The sequence below is a fragment of the Rhinopithecus roxellana genome, chromosome 16 (assembly GCF_007565055.1).
Source record: "Rhinopithecus roxellana isolate Shanxi Qingling chromosome 16, ASM756505v1, whole genome shotgun sequence".
Classification (NCBI taxonomy): Eukaryota; Metazoa; Chordata; class Mammalia; order Primates; family Cercopithecidae; genus Rhinopithecus; species Rhinopithecus roxellana.
In genome coordinates this window covers 68,702,297-68,715,975 of record NC_044564.1, presented here as the reverse complement: position 1 = coordinate 68,715,975, position 13,679 = coordinate 68,702,297, and the positions used below count along the sequence as shown (strand labels likewise).

General features: G+C 39.2%; 1 protein-coding gene across 1 annotated transcript in view; it reads left to right on the top strand.

Moving 5' to 3' along the window:
• Positions 1–2,518: 2,518 nt before the first annotated feature.
• BNC2 (basonuclin 2) overlaps positions 2,519–13,679 on the top strand; it is a 449,350-nt gene continuing 438,189 nt past the window's right edge. The window contains exon 1 of the mRNA XM_010355023.2: positions 2,519–2,850. Within this exon, the coding sequence (XP_010353325.1) occupies positions 2,815–2,850 (36 nt within the window). The 5' untranslated portion in view covers positions 2,519–2,814. The remainder of the gene's footprint in view (positions 2,851–13,679) is intronic.

Sequence of the window (13,679 nt, the reverse complement as noted above, 5' to 3'; positions counted from 1 at the left end):
CGGCGGCTGGGCGTGGGTGCCGGGTGCGCTCGGGCGCAGCCGCCCAGGCCCGGCACGTTGACTCTTTCCCTCCCATCTTCTTCACATTCGGAACCTTCCAGTGGTAAATGGAGATGGGAGGAAATGCTCCCGCAGGCTTTGCGGAAAGGTGCAGAACGCAGGGCAGGAACATCAGCCCTGCAGAGAGACGGCTCTTTTCGAAGTGCAATTCTATAGGAGCCGGTTTGTTTTACTTGCACGTTGACTGGAGGGTGGGATTTGGGGCCCGGGGAGGGAGCAGAATAAAAAATTATATATGTTGAAAAACCCTAGGTGAAATCTCCTGTGAAGTGAGTTTAAGGTTGAAAAAAAGTTCCAAGTGCAAGTGGTGGAGGAGATGGGCTAGCTTTGCGAAGCGAGACTCCAGCACAGCCCCTCTACGAGAAGAGACTTCTCTGCAGCGAGGAAGCGTGCAATTAGTTCGCCTGGTGATGAGCCGCTCTGTCCGCTTTCGGGGAAGTGATTTGTTGGAAATGGGGCTTGACCACTCCCTTCTTTTTAGTTTGCTTCCACCCAGCGTTGCTATTGTTACCCCCACTTGGGCATCTGACATAGTGTGTTCCGTATATAGAGGGAACATATAAGAATAGAGGTGAGATAGCGGGTTGGCATTTTTTTCCTCTTCCCTTCTCCCTAATGTGACATCTCTTGTTTCAGTGATGAAAGTCACAACTGGAGTGTAGGAGATGCTACTGTCAAATGCAGGCGCGCGTGCACACACACACACACAAAAGCGTGAACCCAGGACTGTGGTTACAGTAACGCTGACAGAAATTAAAGTGGTTTTGAAAGCAGCGTGCGATTTATGATGGTTCCCATTTACCCTAGAGTCAAGCTGTTGTAAAACTGACGTACAAAAGACATCATAAAATAATCCTGTGTACCCAGGATTAAAGTGGCAGAAAGTGGCCTGTTTTATTATTATTTTTATATACTTCGTGGACACTTGCAATTGTTGAAAGCTGCATTTAAGTGAGACATCAAAAGAGAATATTAAATCTGTTTAGAGCTTGCGAGTTTTTCTTCTAACGGGCATTTTACACAGGAACACTGTAAAAGCCGGTTGCAGGTTTCATTTTTCTTCCCTTCACCCTAGCCTATATTAACTATTTGTCTACATATCTATATTAACTGTTTGTCTACACATTTATTCCCATATACTAATCACTTTGAACTGTGGCTAAGCCTGTTTGCCTTCCACTGCTTTGTGTTCTGCAGTTTCAGATGTTACTGTGCACACGCCTACATGCTTTAAATGAGACGAATTTATTTCTGGCACTGTTACTTAGTGTGTCTGATCTGAAGATGTACCCTAGTCGTTAGACCTTGTACAAACTTTTACTCTTTGGACACAAACACACACACACACGCAGTCCCTTGTGAGCCTTTAGAGAGTATCTGTATTTTATATTATATTTGTAGCTGTTTCATTTAAACTGTTCAGTCTTAATGAAGTTCTTAGTTCCCAGAGTGCACTGTATTAAAAGTCAAGATTGCTAATCACTTTACCAAAGTACAGGAGTATCTTTACCTGAGGGAAGTAATAACGAGCTTGAACGTGAACTTTGAGTATATTTTGAGGAAGGTCTGAAACTTTTTTTCTCCTTGAGAATATTAAGTTGGGTGGTGTTTGCATGTAAGACTTTGAATAAGAATCAACTGTGCATGATATTTTACGATTAATATTAGGAAAGTATTAATAGCGGCAGTACATTCCTAATACCTAATTTTTTTTCTTCTATTTGAGATGTAAGATACCTGTCAGATAGGGATATGCGATTACAAAAAGAAGCAGACAAAAGCAGAGCTGACTATTGCTATATTAAAATGTAAGTGTTACAGTTTGAATTTTCAAGTGAGAGTTCTTGAGTTCAGTGCTTTACATAACATTTTGTCCTAATCTTGCTTGCTGTCAGGGATGTTTCATGGTTGTGCAATTGCTGCAGTCAAGAATGCCAATTTGCATTCCAGGAGTGTCATTTGATTACTTTTATCTGCACAGCTCCAAGACCGGCCCAGACCTCTCGTTTCATCTTGCCATGTCACGAGTCAATGCTGTGTCGTCTTTTCAAAAATCTGCCTGATTTAGACAAGAAAGAAAAGTACTTTCATGTTGCAGCCGCAGTCCCCTGCTAACTTGTCAGCAGCAGGATATGATTCACTTGGGCCCAGAAGAATGGAACAGAGAGGCGGGTTAGGCGGTTCAATAAAGCCCACGGACAGGTAGTGTGTGACATCCCCAGAGAGCCGCAGTTAATGAAGAACAGGTCTGCTTAGTTCTCCACACGCTGACCTGGTGCTGTCCCCACAGTTTTCTCATTTGATCTTTCCCAGCAAATTGATCTTTTCTTGTATTTTTTTGCCTTCCAAGTTAGTCCTTGTGGGACTGAAATTAGCAGAGCAACTTAAGTTGGATAATACAGCTGTTCAGAAAGGAAGAAATTGGACACTGGCTCAAAAAGGGGTGGGGGTGGGGGGGTAGAGGGAGCTATTCTTTTTGTTGTTGTTCCTGGGAATATTTCTTAATATTAAGGGAGTCCAAAATAGATGATGACTTGAAGTTAGTTGTTTCCTTTACTTTTAATTTTAGAGTTAAGGGTTCAGCAAGATTTTAAATATTCCTTAAGTATTTGAAAGATGGCCTTAGTGAATATGAGTTCAGTTTAGTATTGTTCAGATTCACTTGTTGGAGATGATTTGCCAGTCGACAATGTGGCTTTTATGGTTATTGTAAGATGGCATACTTCAAGTATATTATTTATAGTCTTCTAAACAATGTATGATCCCCAAATATCCAATACTAAATTGCAGGTAAGATTAAACAATAAAAAAGTCGTTATACTAGTGTTGTGTATAAATACTATGGTATATTAAAATGTTTTCTATACTATTAGCATCTTTGTTTTATATAAACCCCACAGATTCTTTGTTTTATATAAACCCCACAGATACAGTTCATGAAGTGTTTTTTGTCTGAATTTTTGAGATTCTGCATTTAAATGTAGATTTTTAAAACTGAGACCAGACCACAAGTTTGCATTTCTGTGGGTGTTCATACATGTTGTTGTTTGTTTTTTGACGTTAAAATTAATTTTAGACAGGATGGGTAAATTTATATTGTATGATTTAAACAGATTAAAGTTTCACTATAGAATTTTGTACATAGAGCTTACGTTGGAAGCAGTTAATAGATTCTTAACTTGATAAATATATAAGGAGCAACGCTTTCTGATTTACTCAGCAGATGGTCTCATTTACCATCTATATCCTTACAAGAAACAGAGTGGAAAACATTTCTTATGGAATGGGAGGTAGCCTCCTCAAATCTTCCCTGTTGGATGGGAATTATATAGTATCATTGGTTAGTAAACTCCCCTCTGAAGAGCTAGAGGGAGCCTCATGATTTTATTAGATATACTTAAGGTTTAAAAAACACTCTGGCCATCAGAATGTTGCACAAAAAAAGAGTGGGTAATGAATACTGGCTCAGTGTTTAGATTGGGAGGTGCTATTTTTTTTTATTATTATTAAAAAAAAACAGTGACAGAAGCAAAAGAACTTTATACAAGAACAGTCAAGGTATCAGCTAAGCTTTCTAGGCTTTTGCCTTTCAGGTGATTTAAAGATCAGACAAAATGCAACTAGATACTGTATTTTAAATGTTTTGGTTTGACTACTGTTTGTAGTTTTTGTCAACTGAGGGAATTACTCTCGTTTTAGGAGGCCAACCTTCAGAGTTCTATTAAAAGTAACTTCCTACCAAATCACTGAGAAGTGAGTTTAACTTCTTTTGGTTTATGAAGGACAACCCCTTTTCAGTAAATGATGGTTTTAGAGTAGTTCTACGTATAACTGCTGTATTCCAGAGAAAAATTTTCTTTAAAATAAGTGCTTCGTATTATAAGCATAAATGTTAAACTATTTATAAACCTGACTTATTATGGATCAAAAAATAAGTTAAAGACATAGGATTTAAATGATATTACATTCAATAATTGTCATTTAATTTCATTTTTACCACTTTCCATTAACATTTGTGATACGTTTATGTTAAAGAGTCATTGATCGTAATTGCACTTTAATATTTATATACTAGTTTTTAGGAGCATTACTTTAGACAAACATATTTATCATTTAAGTAAATAATATAATCCAGTGAGATAAACTACCCAGATTTCTCCTTCTTAAAATCTTTTGCACAGTAGCTCTCATTATGTTGCTAGCCAATAAAAGTCCTTATTTGTTGCTTATTAGAACCCTCAGTACACTCGAGTTCAGCTGTAATTTAATTTGTCTGTTCAAAGAGCCTCCCTTGTTTTGAAATATGTTCTCAGTATGCTTTTACTATTTGTTGTGAACCCATATTCTAACTCAATGCATAAGAACCTATATTCTAACTCAATATGCCTAAGAATGATATTACAGATATATCATTCTGTTAAGTTTTTGCTATAGTCGTAACTTTTTTTCTTTAAAAATATCCGTACATAACGACGTCAGTTTTGTTCTTTTTGCTCTATTTTCTCTTTGACATTCTAGAGTATTATTTTCTTGGTGATTTAAATTGTTTTGCTATTATAATTTAAAATAAACTTCCTAAAGAATGCAACCTTCCCCTGAGGTATAGTGAGAAGGGCACCAAAAAATAATAGGTTCAATAATTAGGAATTCTAGTTGAGGCCATTTCACAATTGCAATGGCTTGCAGTTACAAAAAGTTTGCCTGGTACTTCACAAATTGCTAGTAACTGCTGCGAAGTTTTGCAATGAGTGGAAGGTAACTTTGAGAGTTTTGGTTGTATTTGTAACAAATTATGTTCAATAAAGACTAGAACTTGACTATAAAACTCTAATAAGATGAGTATCAGGAATTCTTCCATAAGGAAGGCAGAATTTGAAACTCCTAAATGACTCAACTGTGTATGTATCTTACCAGTGGGAATAGCATCAAGCCAGCCTTCTAGATACAGTATTTAATAGTTGTCAAAATGTACAGTATTGTCTTGGAACTTGTGGTTCATGAGTTGATAGTCCCTGCTTTTTTGTGTTTATTACAAAGATGTAACAACCTACACAAAACATTTTTCTCTTATAATGACCTTACATTTGCCAAAGTGCCCCATGCTGAAATTCCTTTTCAGTATCTTTTTTTTTTTTAGTCCAAAGCCAGACGTGTACCCAGACACAAAAGCCTCTGTGTATAGCAAGCTGTTTTAAATATTGTGACTCGACGATGTGCTGTCCTTTCTCTGCTTGAGCCAAGGATCTCTGCTCAGTGTCTGTGGATTACCAAGCTCCTTCTTTATTGTACCTCTTGTCAACTATTCCTATTCATTTAACCTTTCATTAGTGTCTGTGCAGCTTCACTGTCTGGAAAGGCAAGGAAAAACCGAAAGGCCCCACTGTCACAGTTATTAGATTTCTCGGTTACATCCCAGCAACCATAAAGAAGTAAGAGTCGAGACTATTGTCGTGCATGCTGCTGTCCTGGGGTGCGGCTCTTCTGTGCATGTCAAGGACATGTGCCACATGTTGATATGCATCCCAGGGATAAATGCACAACATGGGGGATAGGCCGACGCTGGCAGTAATGAGCTTTGTAGGAGTTATTGCAAAGACCAACAGTTTGTGAAGGAATTTTGCTTAACAGGCCAAGGAGATAGACAAGAGTTGAGGGTTGCCAAGATTTGCCTGTGCGGGGCTTGTCAGTCACATTGTTTTCATCTAAACTTCATTTGAGGGGAAAATTGAATACATTTGACAGCAACGAAAAGTCTTACTTTCTTTTTTTAAATCTTTCACAGGACAAAGGCAATATTTCTGGTGACATAACTGTTTTTATTACTGACTAAATCATATATATGAATGGATCTATTAGCAGTTTATCTTTTTCCATACCTAGAGGATAATTAAAAGATATTTCATAGATGTCATATATATGTTTTAAAATCTGTGTAAAAATAATGTAGCCTATTAATTTTGCTTTACTGTTTTCCCCCTTTGATTTTCCTCTAGCATAGCCTGGTTCTTTAGAAATGCATTTGCTTAGTTGGCTAGATGCAGAGGAGAAAAAGGATGATAATGTGGTCATTTTCAAATCATAAATAAAATAAGTATTTGTAAATTTTATATTGGAAAGTATTTTAACATCTTAGCGATGAAGAGAATTACCTTATTGAGAATTCTGAAAACACTTGGAAATGGTACATTATAATATATTTGTCTCTCTTTACCCAAAAGTTTATCTTTTTTTTTTTCTTTTTTCTTTTTAAAATAGGAGAACCTTTGTTACTGAGGGTAAATAAAATATTTTTGTCTCCTGATTTCAACAGATTTTGTCAGTTTTCCAAACTTTTTTGAGGTTCTCCAATATCTTTTCAAATATGTTAATGACTTATTGCCAGATCCCTGTGAAGTTATTTTTAATTTTTCCTTGACCTCACTTCTTTTAGGCAAGGCTTTTTAACAGTTGTACTTTCTCTGTTAAGATTTTTTTTTTTTTTTTTTTTGTGAAACGGAATCTTGCTCTGTCGCCCAAACTAGAGTGCAATGGCGTGATTTTGGCTCACTGCAACCTCCATCTCCTGGGTTCAAGCGATTCTCCTGCCTGAGCCTCCCGAGTAACTGGGACAAAGGCACGCGCCACCAGGCCCAGTTAATTTTAGAGACGGGGTTTCACCATATTGACCAGGCTGGTCTCGAACTCCTGACCTCAGGTGATCCACCCGCCTCGACCTCCCAAAGTGCTGGGATTACACCATGAGCCACTGCACCCAGCCACCTCTGTTAAGCTTTTCTTGGTGTCTTGTGAAAGTATGGGCTAAGTTATCCTTGTTTTAGGGAAGAGAGATGAGCCATTTTTCATAGTCTTTCTCTCAGGTGGGATGCTAAATGCCCAGCTATCCTAGGGCTATGCCCCAGCCTTTTGGCCAGCGGGCGGAAGTACTGTATAGAATATATAGAGATGGGGCAGGGCGCGGTGACTCACACCTGTAATTCCAGCACTTTGGGAGGCTGAGGTGGGTGGATCACAAGGTCAGGAGTTCAAGACCAGCCTGGCCAATATGGTGAAACCCTGTCTCTACTAAAAATACAAAAATTAGCCGGGTGTGGTGGCAGGCACCTGTAATCCCAGCTACTCAGGAGGCTGAGGCAGGAGAATCACTTGAACCTGGGAGGCGGAGGTTGCAGTGAGTCAAGATCTCGCCCCTGCACTCCAGCCTGAGTGACAGAGCAAGACTCCATCTAAAAACAACAAAAAAAATTTCTCATCGTCATCTAAGGCTGGTAACCTTCCCATAGGAAAAGCATGAGTGTCTTAACGTTCCTTTTTCTAATAGTTCCATTTGCATTTATTATGGTTTGTGTTGGGAGTAGTAGAAGAGAAAAGAGGGACTTGTGAAGATGAAGGCCATAATTTTAACTCTTCCCCCGGCAATGAAAACCCCCGAATTAGAACAAAATAGGTCAGTGCCGTGTAGTAATTAAAGAGACAGGAATACATGGCGGTAGCTACTCTTTGCTGGTATCCTGCACTTACTCTTCATCCAGTCAGTATCTCTATGCAGGTGACTGGCTATTCCTTGGAAGGCAGTTGTGCTGTTGCCTGTTAGAGACTGAGAACAGCGCTGGGACTGGGTATACATAGAGGCCCTGTTCTATTCCACCTACTTTGATAGCCTCTGTTCTGTCATTTGTAAGTCAAGTGAGTTTGGGAATTTCTAAGTGCCTTTCCAATTGGTACATTTCATACTTTATATGATAACACTATATAATCATAGCAGTTTACTTTTATTAGCTTTATTGAGGTATAATTCACTCACTTAAAATGTACATTAATATTCCATTTTATGGATATACTACCTCTTATATATCTATTCAATGAAAGCACATTTGGGTTGTTTACACTTTTTGAGTAATGTGGCCCTGAACATTCATGTACAAGTTTTGTGGACATAATATATTCATTTTTCTTGGATGTAAGAGTAGAATTGTTGGGTGGTATGGCCTATCTACTTATAACTTTTTGAGGAACTTCCAAATTGTTTTCCAACGCAACTGCAGCATTTTACTTTCTAACCAATAGTGTATAATTCTTCCAGTCTCTCTACATCCTCCTCAACACTTGTTATTGTCTTTTTGTTTTTTGAGACGGAGTCCCCTCTGTCGCCCAGGCTGGAGTGCAGTGGCGCAGTCTCGGCTCACTGCAAGCTCCACCTCCCGGGTTCATGCCATTTTCTTGCCTGGGAAATGGTGGCAGGCACGTAGCTGGAACTATAGGTGCCCGCCACTATGCCCGGCTAATTTTTTGTATTTTCAGTAGAGATGGGTTTCACTGTGTTAGCCAGGATGGTCTTCATCTCCTGCCCTCGTGATCCTCCCACCTTGGCCTCCCAAAGTGCTGGGATTACAGGCGTGAGCCACCGCGCCTGCCCCTTGTTATTGTCTTTTTATTTTTATACATCTTAGTGGGTATGAAGTAGTATCTTGTTATTTGAATCATCCTAGTGACTATGAAGTGATATTTCACTGTGGTTTTGATTTGCATTTGCCTGATGGCTAGTGATGTTGAGCAACTTATGCACTTATTGGCCATTTGTGTATCTTTTCTGGAAAACAGACATCTCCACTGGCCATTGAAAAATGGGTTATATGTCTTTTTATTGTGGAGTTCTAAGCACTGTTTATATATTCTGAGTGCAAGCCCTCTGGTAGGTACAAGGTTTGCAAATACTTTCTCCTATTCTGTGAGTTGTCTTTTTATATTTATTTTATTTTATTTTATTTTATTTTATTTTTTTTTGAGGCGGAGTCTCGCTCTGTCGCCCAGACTGGAGTGCAGTGGCTCAATCTCCGCTCACTGCAAGCTCCGCCTCCCGGGTTCACGCCATTCTCCTGCCTCAGCCTCCTGAGTAGCTGGGACTACAGGCGCCCGCCACCTCGCCCGGCTAGTTTTTTTGTATTTTTAGTAGAGACGGGGTTTCACCATGTTAGCCAGGATGGTCTCGATCTCCTGACCTCGTGATCCGCCCGTCTCGGCCTCCCAAAGTGCTGGGATTACAGGCTTGAGCCACCGCGCCCGGCCTTATTTTATTTTTTTTAAGAGACAGGTCTTTCTAGCTGTCATGCAGGTTGGAGTGCAGTGGTGTGATTATGGCTCACTGCAGCCTTGAACTCCTGGGCTCAAGAAATCCTCCTGCTTCAACCTCCCTAGTAATTGGGACTACAAGTGCAAGCCACGATGCCTGGTTAATTTTTTAATATTATTTTTTTTTGTAGAGATAGGGTATTACCATGTTGCCCAGGCTGGTTTCAAACTCCTGGGCTCAAGAGATCCTCTTTCCTTGACCCCCCAAAATTCAGGGATTATAGGGCATAAGCCACTGTGCCCGGCTGTCTTTTTTTTTTTTTTTTGAGATAGAGTCTTGCTCTGTCACCCAGCTGGAGTGCAGTGGTGTGATCTTAGCTCACTGCAACCTCCGCCTCTTGGGTTTAAGCCATTGTCCTATCTCAGCCTCCCGAGTAGCTGGGATTACAGGCATGTGCCACCATGCCCGGCTAATTTTTGTATTTTTAGTGGAGACAGGGTCTCTCTATGTTGGTGAGGCCGGTCTCTTTAACTCCTGGCCTCAGGTGCTGTGCTGGTCTTGGCCTCCCAAAGTGCTGGGATTACTGGCATGAGCCACTGCGCCCAGCCCCAGCTGTCTTTTGAGTTTTTGGTGGTGCCTTTTCAAGCACAGAAATTTTTGATGAAGTCTAATTTGTCAATTTTTGTTGTTTCTGTCCTTGGTATGCTATCTAAGAAGCTATTGTCTAACCCAAGATCATGAAGATTTACCTGTGTGTTTTTTTGTAAGTGTCTTACAGTTTGAGCTCCTACAGGGTGGATTCATAGATCTTTGATCCATTTGGATTAACTTCTGTAAATAGTATGAGGTAGGGGTACAGCTTTATTCTTTTGAATGTGGATGTCTGTTGTTCCCAGCACTATTTGTTGAAAAGACAGTTTTTCGCCATTGAAGTGTCTGGGCACCCTTGTCAAAAATTAATTGACCGTGATATATAAGGGTTTATTTCTGAAATTTCTTTTTTTTTTTTTTTTGAGACGGAGTCTTGCTCTGTCACCCAGGCTGGAGTGCAGTGGCCGGATCTCAGCTCACTGCAACCTCCGCCTCCCGGGTTCTCGCTATTCTCCTGCCTCAGCCTCCCGAGTAGCTGGGACCACAGGCGCCCGCCACCTCGCCCGGCTAATTTTTTGTATTTTTAGTGGAGATGGGGTTTCACCGTGTTAGCCAGGATGGTCTCGATCTCCTGACCTCGTGATCCGCCCGTCTCGGCCTCCCAAAGTGCTGGGATTACAGGCTTGAGCCACCACACCCGGCCTATTTCTGAAATTTCTGTTCTGTTCCATCGATCTTTCTGTCTGTCCTTGTGCCAGTACCACACTGTCTTGACTACTGTAGCTTTGAGCTTTGTATTAAGTGTTGCAATTGAGAAGTGTGAGTTCTATAACTTTGTTCTGTTCTTCTTTTTCAAGATTGTTTTAGCTATTCTTAGTTTCTTAGAAGTTGACTTTTTAAAGAGCAGTTTTGATTGTGGTAGAAAACAAACATAAAATGTACTTTATTAATTTTTTTTTTTTTTTTTTGAGAGGGAGTCTTCCTCTGTCATCCATGCTGGAGTGCAGTGGCGTGATTTCAGCTCACTGCAACCTCTACCTCCCTGGTTCAAGCAGTTCCCGTGCCTCAGCCTCGCGAGTAGCTGGGATTACAGGCACACGGCACCATGACTGGCTAATTTTTTTGTATTTTTAGTAGAGGTGGGGTTTCAGCATATTGGCCAGACTGTTCTCCAACTCTTGACCTCAGGCAGTCTGCCCGCCTGGGCCTCCCAAAGTGCTGGGATTACAGGCGTGAGTCACCGTGCCTAGCCCATGTTAACCATTTTTAAGTGTACAGTTTAGTAGTGTTTTCTGTAACTTAATGTACAGCAGATCTCTAGAACATTTTAATTTTGCAAAGCTGAAATTTTTTTACCCTTTGGATGAAAATTCCCGTTTACCTTTTTCCCCCAGGCCTGGGAAACCATTATTCTAGCTTCTATTTCTAAGAGTTTGCCTGCTATATATGCCTCATAGAAGTGGAATCATACAGTACATATTTATCTTTTTGTTCTGGCTTATTTCACTTAGCTAGAGACTTAATGTTCTTAAGATTCATTTATGTTGTAGCATATAACAGAATTGTCTTCATTTTTAAGGCTGAATAATATTTCATCATATGTATATATACCACATTTTCTTTTTCCATTCATCTGTAGATAGGTATTTAGTTTGCTTTCCACCTCTTGGCTGTTGTGAATTATGCTGTTGTAAATATAAGTAAACAAATATCTTTAAAAGATACTGCTTTCAATCTTTGGACATATACGTAGAAGTGGGATAGCTGGATCATACAGTAGTTCGTAATTTTTTGAGGAACCTCCATACTGTTTTCCATAGGGGCAGCATCGTTTACTTTCCTGCCAGCAGTGCACAAGGGTTCCAATTTCTCTCCAACCTCATAACTTATTAGTATTTTCTGTTTTTTTCGATGGTAACCATTCTAACAGGTGTGAGGTGATATCCCAGTGTAATTTTGATTTGCCTTTCCTTGATTCCTGTTGTTAAGCATATTTTCACATGGTTATTGGGCATTTGTATATTCTCTTTGTGGACATATCTATTCAAGTCCTTTGTTTTTAAATGAGGTTTTTTGTTGTCATTGTTGAGTTTTAGGAGTTGTCTATATGTTCTGGATACCCCTTATCAGAAATATGATTTACAAATATTTTCTCACATTCTATAGTTTATCTCTTCACTCTGCTGATTGTTTCCTTTGCTTTTGCAGCACAGAAGTTTCTAAGTTTGATTCAGTTCCATTTGTCTATTCTTGCTTTTGTTGCCTTTAGCAGTTTACTTTTAAAGCTCGGATATGTCTGATCCTCAGAAGAGTAAAGGCTACATTAAAAAAGTACATTCTATTGTTTAGGTAAAAAACTCTTGGTAGTACTCCAGGGGACAAGAAATATGTCATTCAGTAGCCAAAAGATGATAGCTCCTAGTTGCCTGTGAAACACCCTGGTTTTACTTTGATGTTTCTTAATTATCATTGAGTTTAAAAGCATTCTAGGTGTTCCGTATGATAAGAGACACACTTCATGCCCTGGAGGGTGGAATTAAGTACCCAGAAATAATTGTTTTTGGTTTTATAAATACCTCAAAAGGAAAGGGGGAAGAAAACCATTACTGAGAAAATTTGTCTTCCTAGACATCCCGTCATGACTAGAAAAACACCAACAGAGATAAAACTGAAAATTATTGTATGATCTCCAAACCCAAAATAAGTGGTCCAGTAAAGTTTTAAATAAATAACCGTGTTCAAATCTGGCATGGCATACTTGGAAACATGAGCTTGCTTTACAGTTTACCTGGCAAATTTTGTAATTAAAATACCTCATCGTTGAATGAGAGAAATTTGAGAGCAAATGAAAGGTAACTTAATTTGGAGGCAGCTATATTGCATCATTGTTGAATTAAAAGAAATATTTGTTCCCTTACAGTTCTAATTTTCTCTTTATTCATGCTAATAAAGGCTGATATTTATTTTCATCTAAGTAATTGCTTTTCTGAAATTCTGATGGACCATTCTTCACTGCATTGTCTGTTTCTGGCCTTTTGCCAGTTACTTTAGACAAAAGTTTCATTATTTAGTCAGCATCAGCTATTAATTAGATATCTAACTGTTCGAATTTATACAAGGCGAGCATGCATTTTTTCATCATAAGTGTTCCCGTGTTACATAAAGAGTAATTATCTAATTTAAAATGATATGATGTATTTTAAGGATAAATTTTTTTTTTCTAGGGCAAACAATTCTGTTAAAATTCTGTAGAGGATTTAAAATCAGTTTTTTTTATTTTTTTTTTTTGAGACAGAGTCTCACTCTGTTTCCCAGGCTGACATGCAGTGGCGCCATCTCGGCTCACTGCAACCTCCGCCTGCTGGTTTCAGCTGATTCTCCTGCCTCAGTCTCCCAAGTAGCTGGGATTACAGGCACCTGCCAACCCGCCCGGCTAATTTTTTTTTGTATTTTTAGTAGAAACAGGGTTTCATCACGTTGGACAAGCTGATCTCGAACTCCTGACCTCTGGTGATCTGCCCGTCTCAGCCTCCCAAAGTGCTGGGATTACAGGTGTGAGCCACTGTGCCTGGCCTGAAATCACTTTTAAAAATTGTTATGGTAAAAATTTTATGTTCACCAGATGTGAATTTTGGTTACATATACATTTATCCCAATCGACACACTTTATTCATAAGAAAACATTAATGTTACTTTTCTATTCTTTATGACATATTTTGACATGTGTTTAGACATATGTTTTATATGTATGGACTGACAAAATCATATATGCTATTATTTGGTATCTTATGTGGTTGGAGGACATAAAGAATGTAAGTAACTGAAACAATACATTTGCTTAAAGAAAGGCCACTGAGTTCTCAGCCCTATGGTATCTAATCTCCTTGTAATACACATTTCACCATCTAGGATTAGAGAAGTTCATTCTATCAACACGTATGCTAACAGGTAGGCTTCTGGA